Source organism: Drosophila gunungcola, chromosome 3R, assembly GCF_025200985.1.
Source record: "Drosophila gunungcola strain Sukarami chromosome 3R, Dgunungcola_SK_2, whole genome shotgun sequence".
Taxonomy (NCBI): Eukaryota; Metazoa; Arthropoda; class Insecta; order Diptera; family Drosophilidae; genus Drosophila; species Drosophila gunungcola.
In genome coordinates, this window is record NC_069139.1 from 10,056,991 (window position 1) to 10,082,203 (window position 25,213).

At 43.8% G+C, this 25,213-nt stretch overlaps 1 protein-coding gene across 17 annotated transcripts in view; it reads right to left on the reverse strand.

Moving 5' to 3' along the window:
- Positions 1 to 25,213, reverse strand: part of LOC128252267 (filamin-A) — a 32,620-nt gene that overhangs the window by 1,156 nt on the left and 6,251 nt on the right. For 2 of the 17 annotated variants that reach the window (XM_052979864.1, XM_052979860.1), the window contains exons 3-17: positions 19,419 to 19,563; positions 19,023 to 19,358; positions 18,329 to 18,343; positions 17,313 to 17,404; positions 15,964 to 17,256; positions 15,513 to 15,899; positions 14,839 to 15,405; positions 13,542 to 14,346; positions 13,022 to 13,474; positions 12,827 to 12,962; positions 9,676 to 9,756; positions 9,079 to 9,202; positions 2,426 to 2,566; positions 2,198 to 2,367; positions 104 to 2,135 (exon numbers count right to left, since the gene is read on the reverse strand). In XM_052979864.1, coding sequence (XP_052835824.1) covers positions 104 to 2,135; positions 2,198 to 2,367; positions 2,426 to 2,566; positions 9,079 to 9,202; positions 9,676 to 9,756; positions 12,827 to 12,962; positions 13,022 to 13,474; positions 13,542 to 14,346; positions 14,839 to 15,405; positions 15,513 to 15,899; positions 15,964 to 17,256; positions 17,313 to 17,404; positions 18,329 to 18,343; positions 19,023 to 19,358; positions 19,419 to 19,563 — 6,777 coding nt within the window. Of the gene's footprint in view, positions 1 to 103; positions 2,136 to 2,197; positions 2,368 to 2,425; positions 2,567 to 3,252; positions 3,412 to 6,174; positions 6,475 to 6,674; positions 6,936 to 9,078; positions 9,203 to 9,675; positions 9,757 to 10,429; positions 10,509 to 12,826; positions 12,963 to 13,021; positions 13,475 to 13,541; positions 14,347 to 14,838; positions 15,406 to 15,512; positions 15,900 to 15,963; positions 17,257 to 17,312; positions 17,405 to 18,328; positions 18,344 to 19,022; positions 19,359 to 19,418; positions 19,564 to 25,213 lie in introns of those variants that run through there. The other 15 variants (XM_052979865.1, XM_052979863.1, XM_052979871.1 and 12 more) reach the window with 13 other exon arrangements.

The following is a 25,213-nucleotide window of genomic DNA, read 5'->3' on the forward strand; positions in this document are numbered from 1 at the left end:
AACATTAATTGAAATCCAATCTTTAGTCTTAGATTTTCGATCTAAGAGTCAAGTGGAAAAATAAAGGTGTAAGTCCCCAAGACCCATCACGTTTGAAACTCACCCGCGTCGGTGGCACAGATGCTGAACTGGTTCTGCTTGCCGATGTAGGCCTTCTTCAGGCCCATGCCCTTGGACACCACCTTGTTGGCATCCGACTTGAAGGTGGGCAGATGGACGCCGGTGTTCTTGCCGCCCTTGGCCACCTTCTGCACCGTCTCCACGACCACCGTCGACGTCTCCTGGGCGCCCTCGTCGGCCAGCTTGTCGCCGGTGGCGTTCACCTTGAAGGGCGAGCCCACGATGTGCATGTTGTTGTACTTGACCGTGATGTAGTGCTCGCCGGGCAGCAGCGGGGTGTAGCGCACCTTGTAGCCCTCCTCCACCTCCGTGCAGTCCATGGCCACCTTGGAGGGGCCGTCGATGGAGACGGCCAGCGTGCCCACGCCGGCGTTGCAGGTATTGATGATGAAGTCGGCCTTGTGGCCGGTCTTCACCTCGTCCAGTCCGTTGCCGCTGGCATGAACGGCAGCCGGATCGGCCACATCCTTGCCCACCTTGATTCTGAACGGCGAATCGGGTATGTGGACGCCGTTGAACTTGACGTGGATGGCGTGGATACCGTTCTCGCGCGGATAGAAGCGCACCGAGTACATCTCGCCGTCGATCACCTGGATGAAGCAATCGTCGTCCGTACCGGACGGGGCCACAATCTTGGCGTCCAGCTCACCCTTGGCGCCGTTCTTGCGCACCATGAACTGGTAGGGGGCGTCCGCCTGGATGTTGCCCTGCGGGAACTGCTGCACCTCCAGCTTGTGGGCATCGCCAGCGTCCGGCGAGATGTACACCTTGAAGGGCGAGTCGGGTATGTGGCGGTCGTTGAACTTCAGACCGACGCGGTACTCGCCGGGTTCGGTCACCTTGTACGACACATCGCAGCTGCCGTCCTTGCGGTCCTTGAACTCGATGTCGGCCTTGCTGGGACCCTCCACGGAAATGGCCAGCGAGCCGCCGCCCGCCTCGCGAGTCCACACATTGAACTCGGCCGCCTCGCCGACGACGCCGCGCTCCAAACCGGATCCGCCGGCCTTGACCAGATGGCTGCCCGAATCGCGCAGCGGGCCCACGGTGAACTGGAACGGCGAGCCGGGTATGTGCATCTCGGAGTAGCGCACCGACACCGTGTGCACGCCCAACTCCTTGGGCACGAAGTGCACCGCGTAGAGGCCATCCTCCACCTCCTGGATCTCCGCATCCTCGGTCACGTTGCTGGGCGAGGTGACGCAGGCGGCCAGATCGAACGATGTGATGCCGGGCATCTTGAACGTTAGCTTGCACTGGCTGCCGATTTCGGTGATTGGGACGGCATCGCGCTCGCGCTGAATCTTCTCGCGCTTCCGGTTGCTGCCCTCGCCGGACACCTTGACGGTGAAGGGCGAACCCTCCACGTGGTGATCGGCGAACTTCAGGTTGACAATGTAGTAGCCAGGCTCCGTGGGCTTGTACGAGATGTTGAGGGTGCCGTCGTCCTTGTCCGTGCACTGGATCTCCGCCTTGCTGGGACCCTCGATGGACACGGAGAGGCCGCCGAAGCCGGCGTTGCGGGTGTCCACGGAGAAGATGTTGTCGGCATGCGTCTGACCCTCCTTGAGGCCGGCTCCGCTGACCTTGACCTTCTTGGCGTCGCCCACCTCGCGCTCGCACACGGTCACCTTGAAGGGGGAGTTGTTGATGTGCTTGCCCAGGCGCTTCACCGACACCAGGTGCTCGCCGATCTCGCGGGGCGTGAACGAGATGCCAATGTTGCCCGTGGGCATGCGCTTCAGGAAGCAGGGCTCCTCCAGGCCGCTGGGCGCCTGGATCGAGGCGTTCAGGGCGCGCAGATCGTCGTCGGTGATGTCGCCGGGCATGGTCACCTCGGAGCAGGAGCCCACCGAGATCTGGTTGCGCTTGCGTCCCTCGCCGGTGATCTTCGCGAAGTACGGCGATCCCTTGATGTGCCTGTCGCCGAAACGGACGGACACCTGGTACTCGCCAGGGGCAGTGGGCAGGTATTGCACGGACACAGTGCCGTCTTTGTTGTCATGATAGTTGATCTGCAAAGGGATTTAGCTCCATTTAGTTAACTATCTTCAGCTGGGTGGGGAATTCCTCTTACGTCCGCCTTGCTGGGTCCTTCGACGGCCATGGTCAGGCCACCGGCGCTGGCTCCCTTGGTGGAGATGGTGAAGTTGGCCGGCTCACCGGTGACTCCGTGGGTCAAACCGGGTCCATAGGCAGTCACATAGCCGGAGGTGATCGAGTCGACGTGGAATTTGAAGGGAGATCCTGTTTGCCAAACAGAAATTAGCACTTAAAAAAGCCAATTTTGGTGCACAACACTCACCTTGCACGGGTTCTCCGTTGTATTTGACCACCAGCTCGTGGGATCCCTCCTCGCGGGGATCGTACTTCACGGAAACGGTTCCATCACGGTTGTCCTGGATCACGGGTTTGTCTACTTTACCGCTCGGCATTCTGACTTCAGCTATAAATTATGAAAAAGAAAACCAATAAAGGTAAGTAAATCGCGCTTCGATTTTTATATTTTTTATAACAGCTTCTTCTGATTAAATTAGGATATAAAATAGACTGCAAAAATGTATTTGTACTGCTTTCTTAGGAAAACCAGACTGATTTCGCATCCTTTACTTACTGCAATAGCAAAGTATTCTAAAATATTAAAAGATATTTTATAAATACTCGGATCATCAAAACCGGAATAATTATTTCCCTTGGTAGTTCGAAAAGTACAGTACCTCTGAAAACGCATACGATCGAAAACTCTATGTGGAGACCATTTAATGGATGTGTTTCGTATTCACTGAATTATGTCACCAAAACATTTTTCAAATAATTTGCGTGGGCGAGCGCCACAAGTTTGAAAAAATCATAATTTCATTTTTATGTTCGAATTTGCGTGCCATTTTTTATTCCAAAAAATCTATTTCTGGTCTCTGCACAGATCTAAAGATCGAAGACCGTGTTGCTTTCGTGCCGCATCGAAAAGTAAATTGATTGGACCGAATGTTTTTTGCCTCAAAAGAATTCCAAAGTTTTTAAAAGTTTTCGAACAGGATATCATATAACTATAAACCACTCTTATTAATAAACCAATAAATTTATTTTTTGTATTTCACAATATTTCACAGAATTTCACAGAATTTCACATACTTTTTCGGTACTTGAGAAGGCACACCCACAAAAATATATAGAGAAAGGAATTCTGGTTTGGGCTGGATGTGTATCCTTGTTTAATTATCCTTGTTTAATTATGCTTGGCACTTGGGACCCGGAGTCCAAATCACTTCTCAACTGAACGAATGCTGTGCATCGACTGAGTGGCAAGTAATCTTGTGGCTTTCCAAAGAAATTTTCACCAACGCCTACAATTGCTTTTATACTTTCCCACGCCATCAAGCAAGAAAAGTAAAAACAACATCGTTCCTGAATCTCTTTGAGGTCAAATATAGGACACACTTTTTAAGTTTCCTAGTCACGTATGTAGGTATATGTTCCACATAAAACATTATATAGCCACATCCCTCCCTTCCCCAACCTAAAGTATATGTCATAAATGCATAAAAAAGTATTTATAAACCAATATCTATGTACTGGACCGATCAATATGGAAAGACTTTATTATGCACGTGTCTGAATTTATATTTAATTCTTTATATTTTTTTTTGAATTCGGGAAGAATCTTTATATACACATGCATTCCAAAGATTTTTATTGCTGTCAAAACATTATCTCGTATATGCTGCAAGGCGGATCATTAGTTAGAAAAGGAAAGTTTGTTGTTGACAAAATTATTTGAATAAATTAAGATACAAGGGGTTGATATAGAAAGTGGTGAATCACCCTCTTAGTTTAATTTTACAATCAAATATATTAATCACTTTAAATATAGAAATGTGCTGACACTCCACGTGATTATTGTCGTAAATTTTGTTTTATTAAAAAAACATTTAATTTCCCAAGAAAATATGTTGCCGAACCAATCATAAATATGTTCAAAGCAGCCACTAAGCTTTTGACTTTCATCGGAATAGTATTCCGCTTAGCTTTGATCCATTAGAATTAATGAGCATTTTTTTTTTCTGCGGCTAGAAGCCTAAACAAAAAACAAAGATAAATCAGGGGAGCGTGTCGCGTGCCCAACCAAAATTTAGAACAAGAAACTATATGTGAGCACCTCCAAAAAACTGAAGACAATGGCTGCCAAAGAAAAATGCGAACATGTCTTTGAAGAATCTGGCAAGTGAAAATGGCAAAATTTATAGCCAACTTATGGGCTGGCAAAGACGAGAAATATATGCAAAATGCAAAACAATTAAAGGAAATATGCAACACACATGTAGAAGTCAATGAAAATTCAAATCAAACACGTACATCAGGTTTATAAAAGCACATTTTTAGAAAATGTTGCAACAGTTGCCTTCAGCTGCTCGGTTTTTTGATTTTAAATGACTTGTAAAATTCAAAAGGAGAACTCGAAATATTTTCAAACAGAATTTTGCAAATTAACGATAAAATATTGCAGGCATTTGATGGAAAGAAAGCTTTTTATAAAAATTCTTGAGAAATTGAATGTATTAAAAAACGGCTGCCAAGACAACTTTATCCACTATGCGTGAATGTCTGAGTCTCCCAGAGACCCCTCAAAAAAAAAAACGATGAAAATATTAATATTTATGTTTTAACATTTGCTGCTGTCCGTCGTTGAACGCCCCTCCCTTCCCCCCTCTACTCCCGATCACCTGCCATCGCTGCCCATTGAAGCATGAGATACGACTGCGACTGGCGATGGGCATGAAGATGAGGATGAGGACGAGGCGGTGGCCACCACAACTCGGACATCTTTGGCATCTAATGGACGCTGGCAATACAAATGAAAGATTTAATGACTATGGCTCGGGGGGTCGCATATATATGTGGTTTTCGATATATCTGCGAAAGTTTGCCATTTGCGCGTAGCGAATAAAAATTGTACACAGGCCAGCAAGCAACTAGGTTTCCCTTAATCCTGAAGTATTTGTGATTCCATAAACAAAAGGTTAAATATATTTTTATACTTCTGTTTTAAACTTATATTGCAAAGTATGATTTTTCTAGATACAATGATTTAGGAAAAGTTTGATTTATAGCAGTTCAATAATCGATTGTTTGCACAAAAAAATAATGGAAAATTGCTGAGGGGATTCAACAAGGAACTTACTGGCTCCCATCTTGTAAGCCAATTTTACAAATTTTTTGAATGTAGCATACCAAATGATTGAGTTCCAAACAAAAATATTTTTCTGTTACAAAAGTTCTCACAAAACAAATGATTTATTTGGTTTGATTAAGTATGAGCTCTGCTTAAAAATAAGAAAACCAATTAATCATATTTTATTTTTAGTTTAATGTAATGGAATTTTTTCCCAATTAAATGTAGGATGCTATTTTTATATAACATAAGATTTGGTAAGGTTTAAGTTTTGCAAATTCAACTGTAGTATATCTGTATTTTTTATTACTATTTCATTTAGACCTCTTTTTAGCTACCATCCAACATCTAGTAGCAACTTGAAAATAGATTTTTCAATTACTTTGATCGGGGTGAACTAGTCTTGGCAAGGATTGGCATGGGCAAAGATCCACGTTGATCAGTGTAAACTATCATCTCGGTGCCTAGTACGCAACCATTGAGAAATTGCATGTGGAAGAAGCCAAACGAATTTTACGCTTTGTTGCATATTCTGATAATAAATCATAGAATATAATTTGCAGACAAATGCCTATGGGGCCGGGGGACGAATTTTGGGTAATAATTCAAAATTCTTTGCCCAGTTCGCAAGTGCTTTCTGTGTGGGCCCGCCTGGCGCTTGACCGCGCTTTGAGTTGAATTGAAAATTGTGAATACAAATGCGAATGCGAATCTGAATGTGAATTTGGTGTCAGTTTTGTCATTAACACAAATGAGAAATTCTTGGGGTTTTAGTCAGGATTATTCGGTGGCTGCATGTGACATTTTGGACGTCATTTCGTTTGGCAAAGCGTCAAGAATAAAAAGTGGGCACCCTTTCGGGCCCTCCAGAATGCACAATTTACCTTGATGCGTAACAATTGAAAACGATGATTTGAAATTCACTGGCATAAAATCTGAACCATTTAGTCCTTGGTTTTCCGGTATTATCGTCTCATTGAAGTACACGTGCGTCCGCTCCGGATGATCGCGCTCGGATACGGTGACCTTATAGTATTGCGGACGGAAGAAGTACGAGTGATCGGCCCAGGTGGCTAGCGGCGTGGGCGGTTTCTCCGTCAACCAACTGAAGTGCATTTTCCCGTAATTCGATTTTTGGTTCGCAACAGACAGAGAGTACGCGATTGGTTTTGCAAAAAAAGACACTTAAAATTTATAACAATTTAATTTAACAACGAAACAATACCACTCCTCGCAAAGCAAACAGCAAGGATATGTGAGAAAATTTCAAATCAATGACTAAATTTTCGCATTAACTGCATCACATATCCTTGCTGGCCAAAGCCAAAAAGACTGAGATATTCGAAATTATTCGGAATGGAAATTAATTGATTTGGACACTCACACTTGGGCAATCGAGTATAGAAAGGTTATATAATGGTATTTACAATAAAATCTATACGATCTCGGAGGCTCTTTGAGCGAATGTCCTGCACTGGCTACTAGAGAGTCCTGACAATCGATTGCTATGCACTTGGATTATTTGCTTAAATTAGTTGTGTCTTTCGGCTGAGAACGGTTTGTTTTTTTTTCTTTGATTGCCAGCGACGGTTTGTAGGTCCACGCGTCTCCACGTCCCGATTTCAAGTGAACATCGACAGTTCCAAATCGAAATTAAGGCCAAAATATAAAAGCACATCGGTTCGGTTCCTACCACCAAGATGCGTCTGCTGCCGTGGCCCAAAAGCAGCGCACCAGCAGCGCAGCAGCAGCGCAGCACCTCACACACACACACACACACACACACACACTCCAATATAGTCGGGGATTTTCGAAAATATGGCCGACTGCTATGCTATAAGGAGAGATCGGACCAATGAACGACATATGAAAGATAAAAAGATAGAAAATTGGAAATATTTGCTATGCGCCCGAATCTATATATATATATATATATCATATACAAGTATTAGCATACATTTCTGCTCGATCATGGTGTTGGTATTGGTTTAACAGTCGCCATTTCGAATGTTTCGAACTCGAAAGGTGCAAAAAGGGGGACTTCGGGTCAAAACCATAGGTATATGGTATATTTGGATGTGAATATCATCAATAATAATAAATCAAATTTATTACTTATTGCAGCTCGGACGACATAGAATTTATTAATATTTTAGCATTAAACCGGCGCGGGAAGCGTTTAAAAATAAAACGAACAAACATATAGACAATTCGATATTTTATTTTATTGGCGTGAAAGCAGCGATTCGGCCATAAAACCCATAGAATACAAATATAGTCTTGTTGGTATGCCGAAAATGTGTTAATCATTTCGTTTCTATATCCGTATTATGTCGTATTAATCGTTAGAGTGGAAAACATTCCATTCGATGAGCCGCACGCTTTTATTCAATACTTATGTAATAGCTTTTGGCAATGCGAAATCAATTTGAAATTGCAAATGGCCAGCTAGCTGGCTAACAACAACTGAGCAATTGGCCAAAATCAATCAACATTTTGTTGATCTTTCAGACGAGTACTTGGCAGCGATTATTGACTAATCAAAATCTACATACCCTTGCGAAAACAAATGTGTGATTTATTATTAGTTTTTCTCGAATAACGCTTTTCCAGCCAATAAAAACGTTGTAATTTCATAGAAGGCGAATCGATCGTTAGCTGTTATTATAATTATATTTATTTTGCCCCTTTCATTTGACGGGCAATGAAAAATCAACGCAACAAATGCGCAACAAATCTATGTCATTTGGCCAAAACGAATCATTTACAATAAACCATCTTCAAAGCAAATGGAGCGCGACATAGAAAACCAAAACCCACAAGGCGAGGCGTGGTCCAGAAGAAACCACCAAATGAAACGTGGCGCGGCCTGTGATCTTAATGATGATCAGGAGGACCCGTACCCACTGCCCCCCAGTTCGTCCTCCTCATCCGTCCAAAGAGGCGAAACTGCTTGAAAATTGCATGGAAGCGTGAAAAATCGAACAAATATTTGCACGGAGAGGAAAGTGCAAATGCTGTTCATTGATTTGCATGCCGAGGGTGGAAACCTCATTAATCATGTTGTTGAAAATGTTCATTAAATTGCGGTGCAGCGTTTTGCAACTCGTAAATCGCTCGTCCGTCCAAAAATGGCCAAATAAATGTGGGTAATTACCAGGCCTCCACATAATTGAATACCCAATTACTTTCCCACGAGTTTCCCACAAGTGGCCAAGTCAATGAACGTGTCGGAATGGGAAACAAAGGAAAGGCAAGCACACCATGAAAAATAGCCGCGAAATGCAGCCAAAATACTAGAGACCGCCCAGAACTGTATGTATTGTCTAATTAAGTTGTCGCCTGTCAGCGTTTAGCCTGATAAGCCGTCACTCGCCCGTCGTCCGTCCATTTTCCCCAACCCGAAATTTTGGGTGCGTTGCCACTTGTCCATGGTGTCCGTGTCCCGTCCAAATGCGCCGCATCGCAAATGTATAGTTGAGTATTTATATTTCTGTATTCATTTCAGAGATCTACGACACGCGATTATTTGCGTCTGACAATAGACCACCTATGATATTTATATTTTCCCCATCTGCGCTAGATTCTGGCAGATATGAAATACATGCTTGGCCCCGCCTTAATGGCGCATAAATATTTTCTAGATTAAATAAACTATTTTACATTGCGATTTAATTAAACGCATGGCTATGCTCGGCTAGGTGTATGTTTTCGCAAATGATTAACTTTGCTGTGACGCTTTATTTTATTTATTGTTAATGTTTATAGTGAATTTGGGTTGTACATACCTGTTACGTTGCCGCCTGTCGTGGGTAGAGGTAATTTCTCAAATGCTACACTGCGATAAGTGACCTCAGATTTTCCGTTGACGAGCTCGCTCTGGAAATGTTTAGTTCGATGTTTAGTTCGTTGCTATTATGTTTAATTTGGCACCGCCGAAACCAATATAATTTTTGTAAATAAAGTAAAAAGTTAAAAGCTATTTAAAATTGTATATAAATTATGAACTTAATTAAGTTTTTACTTAGTAAACATACTTTAAAACATTTAACGATTTATGGCATAAATTTTGTACAATGCAGTTGATCTGACGGACTAAATTTAACTTTGTTTATTGTTCTTAGTTTGAATTTTGACAATATTTAAAAAATTAACTAAGTATTAATAGTAATTAGCTACAATAAATAATTACTTAAAACCTCCACTACTCACTTAATTTGTTAAATATAATCAACGTTTTTTCATTAAATCTACAAAATTGTGTGTCCTTTTATAGAAATACATTTGTGAATGTGCAGTTTTGTATCAAATAAAATTCCTTAGTATTATGGCTTTACTCTTATTAATATCTGGTACTTTAAGTGTTCATTCCGAAACCAACTCACCTGCGTTGTTTGCTGCACCACTTTGGTCGTGTGCTCCTCGATATATTCACTATGCGAGTATTGTTCGATGCTTTCGACAGCCTGAGGTCAATGAAAATAAAATTGAAAATTAAGAATGCCGAAAGTTGTTTCGATGGAATTTTTGAAAGAAATCAAACAAACACACACTCAAACCAGCAGCCAATAGATCATTAGCATGGCAGTCTGGAGAATGAGAACAATGCCCGAAATGGGTTATAACTCTTCGGGCCCATTTACTTTGCACTTGTGAATATTGAAGAACTATCGCATCTATAGAGGGATCTGCTTATTATTAAAACTGGACGTAGTGAGTGATATGGGGAACTTGAAAGTGCGAAACTATGGAAGCCAACAATACACGACTGAAATTATTGGAGAGGAAGTGGAATTGATTGACGCGGGCACGATTGTGCAAAAGAATTTCCACAATTGCAGCTGTTACATAAGCAAATAATTATATTTATATACGACGTTGTACATATCGAAATCATTTCGTATCCGTGGCCAAATCGAAAAAGTCAAAGATACAAATCGCTATAAAATATTTGAGCTATTAATAAGAAGTACGCCAATGCACGGCCAATCAATAGACCAGCAAGCAAAATCGAATTGCCAGCGGGCGACAGATGTGGCTCCTCCTCAGCATCTGAATCCGTATACTATATACACTATATGTGTTGGCCCATTGACGGGAAATCCATCTTGGCCATCAAAAGATGGCAATGTTGCGCACCGAGTTAGTTTCAACTTCCAGTTACCGCTGCGACACGATCACGACAACGACCAGTACAGGACAATCTATGACTAAGACTAGACTAGATCGGCTAGCTAGCTGCAGCCACTAGTGTCGGGAATCCGGTCTTCTTCTAGCCACACTTTATGGCGCTTCCACTGGCGTTGGCAGCAGAAATCAGCACAACACACTTTGCGCCATTTTCATTATACATAATTTCATTTTCCTATTTTAATTACTTGCGAATTTTGTGCGCTGGCCCCGCTGCTGGCAATACAAATTCATTTTCATATGCAGTCGTCGTGCCAGGCGGCGTATACTTGATTTTGTTGCAACCTGCCGAAAGCATCAACGGCCGACTAGAGCAACTATTACAAAAACAGCGAATAGAACATGCTGATTCAGCGTGGGATGTCACCACCGCACCGCCCCGCCCCGCCCCGATATCATTTTGTTGCCACTATACACTGCAGTGGCGTAGATGGAGGAGTCTTTAGGGTGATTTCGTCGCAATAAAATCTAATTTTAAGTCCTACAGAGCACCCTGTACCAACAAAGATGTCCACAAATATGTGAGATGTTTCAAAATTGTTTGCTTGTCTGTTCTAAAAAACCTTTATAAACACATTTTTTTTGGAATCATTAAAGCCGTTTTAAAAGAATCATTCACCTATACAATACAACTAATGTTTGGCTTTATATCAATTACTCTTTTCTCACAAGACTCTACATTTTAAAAAGTAACAACTTAAATTCAAAGTGTGAACATTAAGTTTTTCTGGGTCTCTGCAGTATTTTGCATTTTAATATTACAATTAAATATTTTCTGGCACAAGAAACGTGTTTTAATGAATATCAACATCAATTTAAAGACATATTAACCTTCACAATAAATCTTACTTATGAATAAGAAATGTTTTTCACAAAATTGTATACATTAAATTTTGCCGTGTCTCAGTAATTAATATTTTTATGAAGCCTAATGTGCAGTTAAATATAACAATTTAAATGTTCCTGGCAAACGAAACTAGTAAAAGATATTATTCTTTAATAGCGAATGTGGTTGAGAAAAAGCCTCAAAAACATTTATGTATCTTTTTATGGGCGGCAAATCACGTAGACAATTTGACAGTCCAAATAATGAAGTTGCTCTGGTCGGAAACAAAGTCTCCCTTTAAAAATTGAGAAATGCGGATAAAATTAATTTTGTAGCCAGCTAATTGTGCAAATCTGTTAAACATAAATTTTGTGCGAAAACAACAGACAACTCAATTAATCTTGGGTTCACGAATCGAGCACTCAACCACTCGAGAAAAAGTATTTTATTTTGGGCACTATGCCCGAAGTCCCCGACTCTTAGAAACATTGTTCTTGTGCTGTCAGGTCGCATGATTGTAGCCCAATATTTATGAGACTTCATTTTTCAGGTTGTCAGCGCAGGCGGCACACGTGAAGGATTTCGCCATTCTACTTACAGGACAAACCACCTCCTTCCCGCTGAAAGAAAACAATTAGGCAAGTGCAAAGTAAAGGCTCTACGTGGGTTAGGAAAATTGTTGTTAAATTAGCAATTATTCTGTGATTAATTAACATTTTTTTTTTGTTTTTTTTTTGGTAAATTTGTGCTTAAGCGTCAAGTGAGTGCGACCAGTTGTGTAGTTCTGGGTTTTCGAGTTGTCGTTTTGGTTTTTGTTGCGTAAGTGCGTCCGGATCAGTCTTAAATCAAATACAGAAACACACACAAACAACTTACATAGACTAGGGCTGGCTAGCTTACAAACATAGAAGCATTAAGAATAATTGTTCATTAAATGCATAATGTAAAACAAAGCGCAATTGGCAGTGTAGCATAGCGGAAATAATTTTGAGAACGAAATAATTTTCATGCAATTAATTTTAAAATTTTCGTAAGAGATTTTTGAGCTTGTTTGATGGGCAATCCAAAAGTTCTTTCTTTTGTTTAATTTTTTTTTTTTTTTTATTATTTTTTGTTGTCATGTTTTACAATGTTGCACTTAAATCGTATTCTTTTGTTTCTTCTTGCTGAGCACTCTTAATTCGTATGTGAAAATTGTTTGCGTGTTTTTCCGTTCGGGGAAGCCCAATGAAAAATTTACACAAAAATTTGAAAACAATTTGAGGGGACGCACGAAACACACAAAAACAAAACAATGACAATGGACTTGACTAGAATATAATGTAGATGCGGCTGACCTCTAAACGGCTTCAACCTGGCTTAAATGACTAGAGAAACGTTTAAGTATAGATAAACTTTAAAATAATTGCTAATTTCCAACAATTCCCATTTGTGACTAGACTAGATTTGGCTGTGTCTGTTTTTGGTTTGGTTTGGTTAAGTCGAGAGAGAGTTTCGATAGAAAATGTAGTTCAGGCTACCTTGATGGAGAAGCTGCCGTTGGGGATGTCCTTGCCACCGAACTTCACATTGATGTCATAGTCCCCGGGATCGTTCAGAGCATACAGAATGTCGAAGAAACCATCCTTTTCGATCACATCAATGTCCACAATTTCGCTGGCGAAATTGGGGTAATGATTAAACATGTATTACACACCCCAAATCAAGAGTTTTACCTGCCCGCCTTGTTGGTGATCTTGCAGGTTACCGCTCCATCGCCTGCCTCACGGGCATCCACCTTCAGGTGCGACTGACTGCCCGATGTCTGGATCTTGGGCGCCTGCTCCACCAGCTTGCACTTCTTCGCCTCGCCGGTGGGGAATGCTTCGAGTTTGAAGGGCGAGCCCTCGATCTCCTTGTCGCCGTACTTGATGCTGCACTGGTAGGTGCCGCATTCGTCGGGCACGAACGAAACCACATACGTTCCGGTGGACACTTCCTCCAGGCGCGGCTGCATTGGCTTGCCCTTGGGGTTCTTGATGGCCACATTGATGTCCGCCTGGCCAGCCTGTTTCGTGTCAATTTCAAACTCGGCAGGCAGAGAGGCGGGTGTTTTCTTCTTCTCATTGACACCCTTCACCTTCACCTTGGTGGGCTCCGACTTGGGGAAAACGGTCATCACAAATGGACTGCAAGAAAAATGGATTTTTATAGAGTTTAAACTAGAAAGTAACTAGTAGTTAATTGGCCACCCACCTGCATGGCACCTCCACCTCGGAGAACTTCACCTGGCAGGTGAGCACGGATCCCGCCTTGGGCGGCACATAGTGTACCGCGTAAATGCAATTGCCCTTGTCTTCCACGCGCAGATTGTCCACGGGTATGCCCTCGGAGTTGGTCAGCTTGACGGCGATGCGGCCAGGACCAGCCTCGCCCACATCCACGTTGAAGTACGTGGGCACGCTCTCGCGCACCTGGCCGTGCTCGATGCCCGGCCCGTACACCTTCACCTTGCTGGGGTCCACCGTCTCCTCGACGACCACGCGGAACGGAGAGCCGGGTATGTGCTTGTCGGCAAACCGAATGGTAATGTCATACTCTCCCGGGTCGGTGGCCAGATAGTCCACATCGCAGCTACCGTCGCGATTGTCCGTGCAGGTCATCTTCGCCTCCGATGGACCCTCGATGGCCAGCGAAAGTCCTCCGTTGCCCGCACCCTTGGTCTCCACCGTGAACTTGTTCTTCTGATTGGTCAGACCCTTCTCCAGACCCGGTCCATATGCCCTGCAGCGTGTCGGATCGCAGCCACTCTTCACATTCACCACGAACGGCGATCCCGGCACCGGTATGTTGTCGTACATCAGCTCAATGGTGTGACGTCCAGCCTCGAAGGGCGTGTACATGATGCGGAATATGTCGTCTGTGGGGCCCTGCACAATTTTGCTGGGCAGCACGTGGCCCATGGGATCGAAGATGGCGCAGGACAGCTTGCCAGAGTCAATGTTGCTGCCCACCTTGCTCATGTCCACCATGAAGTCCGTGGCCGCGTTCATGATCACACCTAGGGGGAAAATAAACAATTAGTAAGAGCCAATTATTTGGGAAACTTTGAAACATCAAGGCACAACATCAACAAGATTACGATGCATTTAAAAGTAATGGTATTGGGAAATTATTTACCTAGGTATAAGGTTTTTAAAGTAAATAATTATCTCCATTAATAATTGGGCATTAAGGTATATAAAACATCCAAGTTATTTCAATTTGACCTGGCGATTTCAAACTTGGTGTATCCACATAATTCGGATACTGAAGAGATTATTCATAATGCTTCGAAAAATATTACTTCAGAGGCGATTAGTAGTTTATGGTTTAGCTCAATTCAAACAAACAAAGGGGACATCACAACAATAAAAAGGAGTGGCGAGGCGATTGCAGCAAGCAACCTTGGTCAGGTGGTGAGTAGAGCGCAGTGGATTAGAGCTGTACGGCAGCAGGAACACTCGGAACTGGCAACGGTCAACTGGCAATTGGCAACTGGAAGTCCTCCTACCATGCGGCTGTATGCCGATGCCACTGACGCGGGTGTTCTTGAGATTGGGTACCGGAACGATCAGTGGCTGGAAGGGCGAGCCGTTGATGTGGCGCTCGTTGAATGTTATGTTGACGGTGTAGTCGCCCGCTTCGGTGGGCAAGTAGGCCACGTTGCAGGTAGCGTCTCCATTGTCCCGGCAATTGATGGCCGCTTCGCACGGGCCCTCCACCGTCACACCCAATCCACCCTGGCCGGCGCCACGTGTGTCAATCATAAACTCCGCCGGCTGGCCAACAATTCCACGCTCGAGGCCGGGTCCGAAGGCCTGTACCTTGTTCGAATCGCTGCCCGTGAGGCACTGCAGCCGGAAGGGTCGCGGGGTGATCGGCGTGCCGCCGAAGCAGATGCTCAGCAGGTACTCGCCCAGTTGCGTGGGCGTGAAGTTGACCAGGAAACCCTCCGCCGTGGGTATGATGTGCGCCTTCACGCGATTGCCCGACGGACTGGTGATGGTCACCGCCAGATCCGCCTTGGGCAGGCCATGGGTGATGATCCGGAACTGCTGCAAACTGTTCAGGGGCGCGGCTTTTGTTTTGGGTGAACGAAATGATGACTTGGACTTAGACCATGACGCACTCAAGATGGGCACTTCTATATAACATAAATCTGCTGTCTAATCTACGGATACTTACTGGGCTCGAGTCCGTCCACCTTGATCTTGGACACATCCACCGTCTGCTCCACGACGACCTTCTGTCCCAGGGGAACTCGCTGACCGCCATAAGTCATCGTGGTGGTGTAGGCACCTTTGGAGGGTGGAATCACTTCCACCGAGTAGGTGTTGTCCTCGTTGTCAATGATGCGGCACGGCACCTCGACCTTGGACTCTTCGTGGACGACCTTTACCTTCAGCTCGGCATCGCCGGCCTCACGGGCATCGACATTGAAGTGGGTGGCCACATTGGGACGCACTCCGGGCTGCAGCCAGGGTCCAAAGGCCTGTACTTTGGCCGCATCAACCGGAACTCCGACGTAAACGCGATGTGGCGAGTTGGGCGTGGAAACACCGCCATAATTAACTAAAGTTCGGTTATTATTGTTAATATAAGTAAAAACAAAGAAGGCAAATAAGCGTAGACCAACCTTCGACGGTGTGGGGAACTCCAGAAGTGGGGGTATAAGTGACCTTCTTGGTGCCATCCGGGTTGTTCTTCAGCTCCACGGGCAACTTGGTGCCGTACACATCCTGGACGACAACGTCCAGCGGGGCATTGCCCGCCTTGCTGGGGTCTACAGTGAAACTGGTCGGCTGGTTGATGGTCACGCCGTTCTTCTCCAGTCCCGGACCACTGGCCTTGACCAGCTCCGGATGGAAATCGGTGCGCGGGAGGATCTGGGCGATGAACGGCGACTTGGGGATGTCCTCGTTGTCGCACAGAATGTGCACGGCGTACTCGCCCACAGCGGTGGGATGATACTTCACCAGTGCAGAGCCATCGCCATTGTCGTGGCACTCGATCTCGGCCTGCGAGGGACCGGCCACGGTGAACCCGAGGGCTCCAGTCTCGCCATTGGTCTCCACCACAAAGGCGGCCGGGTAGCCAATGACGCCGCTGCTCAGTCCGGGTCCGTAGGCCACAATCGAGGACTCCTTCTTGGGGCCCACCTTCACCTCGAACGGCGATTTGGGCACTTCCTGGCCGGCAAAGGTCACCATGATCACGTAGCGACCCTCCTTGGTGGGATAGTAGTGGCACTCGTACGTATTGCCATCCACCTTCGACTGCATGACGTTCTGGTTCATGCCGCCCGGACCAATGACGCGTACCTCTGGCTCACCCTCGCCGGCTCCCTCGGTGTGGATCTTGAAGTCGGCATCGTCACCGACACGAATGCCCGTGGCCTGGAGTCCACGGCCGGAGGCGCGCACCTTACGCGCATCCGACAGCGGAGCCACCTTCACCGGGAACGGACTGTTTGGGATGGGAGTGCCGGCATAGAAGACATTCACCGAATGCAGTCCCTGCAGGGCGGTCACGTACTCGCAGCGCCACGTATCGTTCTCCAATTGACGCACCTTGGCCGCCACGGAAGTCTTGTGGTTAGCCGGATCGATGATGATCACCTCGGGCACGCCGCGGCCCGCATCCTTGGCTAGGATGTCGAAGAAGGTGGGCTTCTTGATAGTCACGCCGCTGGGCTGGATTCCGGGACCCGTAACCTTTACCTTGGAGGCGTCACCAGCATGACCTTCCACCTTCACGGGGAACGGCGACTTGGGAATATCGCGACCGGAGAACTTAACGGCCACCTTGTGCGATCCCTCGGCCTTGGGAATATACGAAACAGTGTACGTGAGGTTCTTGTCATTGTTGAAGCGCACATCAGCCTTCTCGATCTCCCCGTTGGGTCCCTCGATGTCCACATCCACAGAACCTACAGATCGAATAGTTTAAATGGGTTTTTCCCTAAGTAAAACACTAAATACTTACCCTTGCCGGCGGAGAAGGTTTCAACGGTGAAATTGGCTGGGGCTCCTACCACAGGACCAATGGGTTCAATACCGGGACCATAGGCGCGCACTCTGTGGAATTTTATATTAGGATTAGGTATATTCTTCAATATTTAAAAAAAACGAAGAGAAATCTACAAAGCCAATTTTGATACTATGGACTAACATTGGAATCACAGACAACTCAGCAGTTAATTACAAGGCTTTGCAGTCTAATTGAAATATTTGCAAAAGAACTACAGTATTTAAATATAACAAAACATAATAAATTGATATAAAATATTTATTAATTTATCACTTGCAATCAAATATTTTTAATGGTGGCGCCACTTTAGAATGCGTACAGAATGCGTTTGTTTGCAGTACTAGTTTCAAAAATACATTTTCTAAAGCATACTTTTTGGATTTTGTAAATAAACAGATTTATCAGTCATAAGCAATATTAAAAATTGATTAAAAATTTAAATTCGTTTTATTTACATGTTTTTCTAAGATGAAAATTATTAAAAATATAACAAAAATTGCCACAGTAATTTCTTAACACAATATATAAAGAGAGAGAGGAAAAAAGCTTCCAAAATTAAGGAAAAAATCAATTCCCGAGGTTCCCCAACTTTTAATCAGAAATCTTGGTAGCTTAACAAAGCGGCAAATTAAATCAGCGTCGGCCAAGATGAATGCGTTTAGTGAGCGCTAATTGTACAGAGCAATAAAAGCCGCCAGCGAGCATAGCACAAGAACAATACAAACAGGAAAGCAGCGGCTTTGAGGTATCCATTAGATACGGATTGCTCTGGGCTAGCGCGGAAAGCGGAGAGCAACAAAAGTAACCAAAACTGTTGGAACATTTAAATCACAAATGCCATAAGAAGTCAATAAATTAAAAACCGAAAATCAAACGAAAAAGAACGCTGGCCAAAAAGAAGTGGTGGCCAAAACAGATCAGAACAGAACGGAACGAAAAAGAACGAGTGGAGGCATGCCGAAGAAACTTACCGCGGCGGAGGAATGCTGATTTTTGCATTTTGAGGCGTTTAATAAATATACATGGTTTGGTTTGGTAGTATATATATACATATTATGTATACGGAGCGGATAGGGAAAACAAGAACAATATCCAATACATTAAAAACGTTGCTCAAATATACACGAAGAAAAAAGATATAAAAGGAGAAAGAGAGATAGAAGAAAGATAGACATAGTGTAGATTAGAACCAGAGAAATGCATTAGCCAGAAAAACAGACGAAGGACTGACTAAAAAGTACAACTTGAATTTGGAATAGAGTTGGGTAGAAAAGAACAATGCTGGATTCAAAGATCTTCTAATGAAATTGAACCATTCTAACTCAAACTGGAACCTGCCATATTACATATTCAATGTGCTAAGACTTCATGCCACAGAACAACTTTCAAATCTTTTCTGTCAAAGATAGAAATAACTGTCAAATTCTAATCTCTTGAAAGATTTTTTAATATACGTTATGTTTATATCTCTTGTTAGAGCTTTAAATAAGATCTTTTCTAAAGTAAAGTAAGTTGTCCATAAAGAACCATGAAACAATAATTTAATTAAATAATTTTTCATTTATAGTAAGTAATTACGGTACGTAAAGATTTAGAGTGTTAAAAGAATTAATTAAGAAACTTTTTGAGTTAGACAAGTTCCACGGAGAAAGCATATGCACTCACCTATTTGGATTCGTCTTGGGCCTCAAGGGAGCTCCGCTCTTGAGCTTGGAGTTGGGGTACTGCGACAGATAGGTCATCATGGACTGCTCGTCCACATTGGGATTGACCAGCTCCTCGGGTTTGATCAGCTGGCGCACATTGAGCCAGTCATCGGCCAGGCCCATGGCCTCGGAGGCGTTCTGGACGGCATCCTTGGGGTCCCAGAGCTCCCAGTCGGGACAGAGACCCGGGGCACAGGCATCGACGAGGGCGCCCACCGCCTTGCCCGTGGTCCAGTCGTTGGTGAAGTTATTGATGGGCAAGTCGGGTATTTTGGCGTGTATCCAATTCAGCAGGCTGCCAACGGAAAAGTGATTTAGTACTGGCCACCAATCCATGTGGGTAGGCGTCACTTACCGCTGCTTGGGCGTGTGGCCCGATCCGTTGAGCTGCTTCTCGTCCTCGCCATCCCACATGGGCATCGATATCGAGTAGTGCAGAATCAGCGTCCATATCAGGCCCAGTATCAGTTTCAGCTTACAGTCCACAATGTCCGAGGAGTCTGCGGGCAAAAGAAGAACACAGAGATTGTATTACTTTGTTGGCTTTGGTGGCACAAAAACCAGAACGCTCACCGTTACCAGTCGAAGTGTGTACTTAATGTTTCTATTAATTGCACCGACAATTTGCAACGGCTGCAGGCAGCCTCATCTGTCACTGGCAACACTTTGATGGGGCTGCTGCAAACCTGTTGCCATTCGACAACCTGCCAATTATGGACAGAGATGTCCGCTAACTGTTACAACCACTTTGCCTCCTGGTCAAGTTCAGGGCTGATTATTCACGCAATCAACAGGTCTTGCCGGTTTAGCGGACCATCGCTGTCGCCGTCGACCTTAAACTTGGCCATAGCCTGCGCTTTAGACGGATTGTCTTTTGTCATGCTAAAGCCATTCAGAGAGATAGTCGCTGGTGGGTTTATTGAACCTGTGATGATAATGGGATCTTTAATAGCGTAACACCGCAAGGTGAAAGGCGTGGGGATCGTTCTGATTACCTATCACCGATTAGTCAACACCGGGGCCCTCGGCACATGCATTTGGCATGCACTGAGCCATGACGCGATTGGAATTCCGCCTCCATCATGGGGGAAAGTTGCCACGGGGAAAACACAGTGCTTGGCCACTGATGGTAACCGAATATGCCAAGTGACGACAGACAGCAACGTCCACTGACGTACTAGATGTTCTACATTTCTTTGTCTTTGACCGCGAGGGCTTTCTACTAGAATCCGGGCTCGTTTTGTGCTTTTTGGCCTGCTCAACGAGCCGTTAAACGATTGCTGATAGAGCCAGCTCTCTTGCCAGCCACTTATTGCCCAACACCCGCAACAGCAATAACCACTTTTTGCTACAAAAAAATTTGCAATTTGGCTTTGTTTACTTGAGTAGCCGGCCACTTGCGGCCACTGGACAGGGAAACCGGCTGGATGGGTTGACCAAATGGCCAAACGGCCAAATGGCTTTGCTTTGTTGGCCGCTCGGCCTCTCCTAAAAGCCATCAAATTGCCGGCCATTTCTGCGTTTGGACGTTTAAAATACTTTTACGGTCGAGTGGTGCCTTGACAAATGATTAGCTGCCAATCTGTAAACCCAGCCCGTTGACATATTAATGAAAAATACAACGAAGACGCTACCGCAACAACTCCATTCGCGCGTCGAAAGAAAGCCGCAATTAAAACGGCATGGAAAAACTAAATAGCCAGAAATGATTTGGCTAATTAGGCAGCAGTCGGCATGCCAATCGGTGAGCTTCGGTAACTGTCTTGGCCAAAACTCCACTCCAACTGCATGTCGTTGTGGAGCTCAAACAGGTTGCTCGTCAACTCCAAGACACCAAAGTTTGTTTTTGGCACGGCAGCGCGAACGAGAAAATATGCTGTAAATTATATAGAAATATGCTAATGCCTGGTGAGAAGCACGAGATGCCATAACTGCGATAGGAATATGTAATGCATATTAACCAGACAGGCACTCCATACATATGCATAAGTGTGAAGATCGCGGAGAACAAGAAAAGAAACATCTCCAAAGAGTGTTCTTCAAAAGGGGAAGCCCAATCTTTGAAGCACAAAGAAACTCTTTGGGTTCCCGATGGGTGCATGATCAAACTAATGTGATCGAGGTTAACATAATACGAGCATTCTTGGAATCAAGGAAAGAAATTTCATTTCCCGCTATATAAATAACACTTTAGCCTACAATAAGACTGGATTAGTATACTTTTACAAGTTAATAGCTTTTCGACTAGTAATAATAATTTCACTGACACATATTCCTTCATGATAATCTTATCAAATTCCAGACTTTGACATAAAACTTTATACTATCGACCATTTGTTGGGCTGAATGAATCGGACGTACTTTCTTTGTTTGGGAATTTCAAGGTAGAAAACAAAATTTATGGCCTAACGATGTATCAAGCTTTTAGAATATACACTTGTTATTCAACGAAATTAAGTCTCCCCTTAGAATCAAAGACACTGGCTAATTAACTACACAGCAATGATAACCCCTTTACTTGGTTAAGATAAGTTTATCTGTTTATAGGAATATGATGCGGACAAAGTACTCTCTTATCTTTAAACGAGACAAACACTTGATTTTTTGGAAGCGGAAGGCAGCGTTTAATTAAAGAAATAGCGACGATTGGAAAGTTCTGAGATCTCTCGGTCACAATCTATCATAATTTCGCTGTCATTGGCCACAGCAATCGGATATGTCCACCCAAAAACCAGAGACAGAATTCTCGATTCAGACTCGTTTACAGAAGCCTCCAATCGTTTGGCCATGTCAAATGATGACTTGACATGATTTATGTGCAACGATTCTCGCCTCGCAGCGGCCAAAGTTATTATGATGTTATGTGCAACGGCAGAAAAGTGTTTAACATTCAGATAGCAAGAATGCTGAGGCTGCAGCTCGAATTCCGAGGCCACAATCCCGGTCGCAGTTGCAGTCACCGGTAACCGGCTTGGGTCACCAGACACGTTCTTTGAGCGGCACGCGCATACCAGAGCCCCGAGTTGGAGTCGGAAAAACGGCCACGATACAATGGAGCGTCTGAAGAGATTTTCCAAACGGAAAAACCAGTTTCCGTTTGGTCGGTCTGGGGCCAATCATCCATCCAGACGTCTAACTGTTGCGCGGCTAATTAAATTAGAGCCAGGGCAGGGCTAAGCTGCAAAAAATCGTTGACATTGCTTGGAAAGTCGGAGCCTGTCTGGCTTTGACTTTTTAAGCCGCTCAGAGCTCCATTTTGGGCGCATTTCTGATGTGGGTTGCCCCACATTCGGGTGGTGTCACAGGCGTTGAAAGTTTCTGTGTATTTTTCACTTGTTTGGGGTTAATTGAGCCGGGTCTCTCGATATCTCTTACGGCCGGCTTTTGCTAATTTAAATAATTGACTGAATGTCGTGGCCAGGGAATCTCGACATTCCATTCCATCGAGTTGGTAACGATGCTCATAACAACTTAATCTTATCACAATTGCCTTTGGAGTGTGACGAGGAATTGGCCATCATTTCTATTTCCAGCCAGTGGATCAGAGGGTTGGCCACAGCTCAACGGTGAGGTGTCCGAATCGATGGCGTCATGTTGAACCATTGCAAATGATTTATAAAAACACCGGTGAGTACGTGCTGGGTGATCAATGCAAGTATTGATGTTCGGTCGTGTCATTTTTTGAGCGTTTCAGCAGAAATTCAACGTTAATTTAGCTGACAGTGTGGGCTCTGCATATTTCCTTACTTCAGGCTGATTCATCACCTTAAGCTGGGTCTTACAAATTAAACTAGGAACCGGAAGCTGTCAGCATGAACGAAAACAACTTTAATAACTAATTTGTTTTTTAAAAGCACTGATAAAACCTAAAGCTGTATTAGATGTTACGCATTTAAATCACCAACTTAAGCTGTGACTACATCGTAAGGAATGTTATACAATCATTTTTTTTACGGAAATTTTGTAAAAATAAAAAATACAGATAAACCCGAACTATGTACATGTCGGAGATTAATTTGAAATATAATGAAGAAATATTATTTGTAAGTCTCTGAGTGTATTGAATAAACGAAGTTAAAAAGAAATAAGGAAGAGAGAAGCTTTTGAATGAGAGCGCGGTGGGGAAGGAGAGCGAAATCCCTACTGAGCGTGGCGCAATGAGAGGTAGAGAATAATGAGCGAGAGGAAGAAGGCAGTTCAAGAAAGCCTGCGAAACGGAACAGACGCTCGTGCAGAGAAACCATTGCGACTCGCTGCGCTAAAAAATATAATTCCATAATGGCAGACGAGCCAAACCCCCTATCTCCTACATACATTTCAATTGTTATACATTTTAATTAAGTTCTTGCCACCATGATGATCAACACATCATGGTTAAATCACAAAAATGTGTACAAATTATTAACAAGCACACAACAGAAATGAAATTGGGTCAAATGGATCATCAAGTGGGCTTCCATTAAGTAAAATATGCATTCATGTGCTTGACTCATCGCCTGGAAAAATCTTCAACACCCTCCATAGATGATAATTTTAATGATGTTTGGGCGATGATGGCGTCATCAATAACAATCAATTGCCTGTGACAAATTGAGCCTGACTTTATAGGAATCATTAGGTTTTCTGCTGCTGGCTGTTAAGTTTTTCGGCCCCACGACTTCAGGCAAAACGCGAAGTTTGCCTGATACCCCAAAACCAGATGATGTCATGGAGTTGACTCTGAGCGACTTTATCTCTACTCTATCCGGCACGTATTAGGATTGTTCTTCCCTCTGCTTTGTACTTTTAATTTTGTTATTTTTATTTGCTTATTTCGCTGTTTTTGTTATTTTTTGCATTTTATTGCGACCGCCCGAGAGACTTTATTATTGTTTTTGTGGCTTTTTAGCGCAAACATTCGTAGATACGAACAGCGGCGCTCCATGGAAATCTACAATCCCACTTGGAGCCGGGGGTCTGGATTCGAAGACAAGCTCTTGAGCCGGCAGCTGCGTGGTTTTTGGCACACAAGTCGACACACACATACATAACTCCACGAAATTTCGCGCTAATTCAATTGACAGCACAAAAGAGGAAAAAACATCTTGGAAGGAAATAACCGAACACAAATGATCTGAGCGATACAGTGGGAACCCCAAATGCAGGCTTACCAATGTTTCTAAGCACTGAGAACCACAATTTCACACGAAGCTTTCACTGTACCAATTTATGTCGGTCGAAACCACAAAAATTGGACAATAGGAAGAGGTGCGGCTCGTTAAATTAATTAACTATTTTTTGCTTATAATTTTCCAATTTGCTCAACGATTATTTCCGAAATTGGCTCCGTTATCTGTTTTGGGAATGTTTGCCAAAATAAACGAGCAATTAATGTTTGCACTCCTGTGAATAATGCCATTTAAGCAAAATTTAGTTAATGACTAAGCAGATGAAAAAGAGTCAACCCGAATAAACAGATAATTCATCTCTCCTTGCAAAAACTTTTCAGCAAACACAAATTTAAATCTTGAATTTTAAATTTTTAACGAAACTAATTTCGGGGGTAGATATGAAATCGTCTTATCGCTAACCCAAGTCCAAAATGGATGATATTTTTATCGCACGAAAACGAAAGTGCTGATAGCTATAAAAATACCTCTGAAACCGACGATTGTACCACTAACAACAAAACGCGAAAAGCAATACGCTTTAAATTTTTTTAAAATTGCATTTACTTAGCTCTCAGTGAACGAACACTTTTGTTTGGCTTTCATTTTTAGTATCTACATTTTAAGGCAGCTCCAGCTCCCCTTGTGTTGTATGTAAACATATCTGTAAACATTATTTACCTAGCTGTCAATTATTGACAAACTGCCTTTTTTTCTGGAACATTTAGATAATGAAGTTGTTTATCTGTTTTATATGGCGTAGCAACTCTCTACTGAATGGTTAAAATTATTTCCAGCGAGATTGACAAATAAACACGCTCTTATCAATAACGTCACGGGGCCATTAAAAAGCCTACAGGGTAACTGATTACATTGTGAATGAAATGTAATACCCGGGAGAATCATCCACCGACTGAATGCTTCAATGACCGACTGAGGCTTGAGCTAGGGCCACAATTATGAGTCACAAAAAGCCGCCGTATCACATGCTCCCTCCATTTTC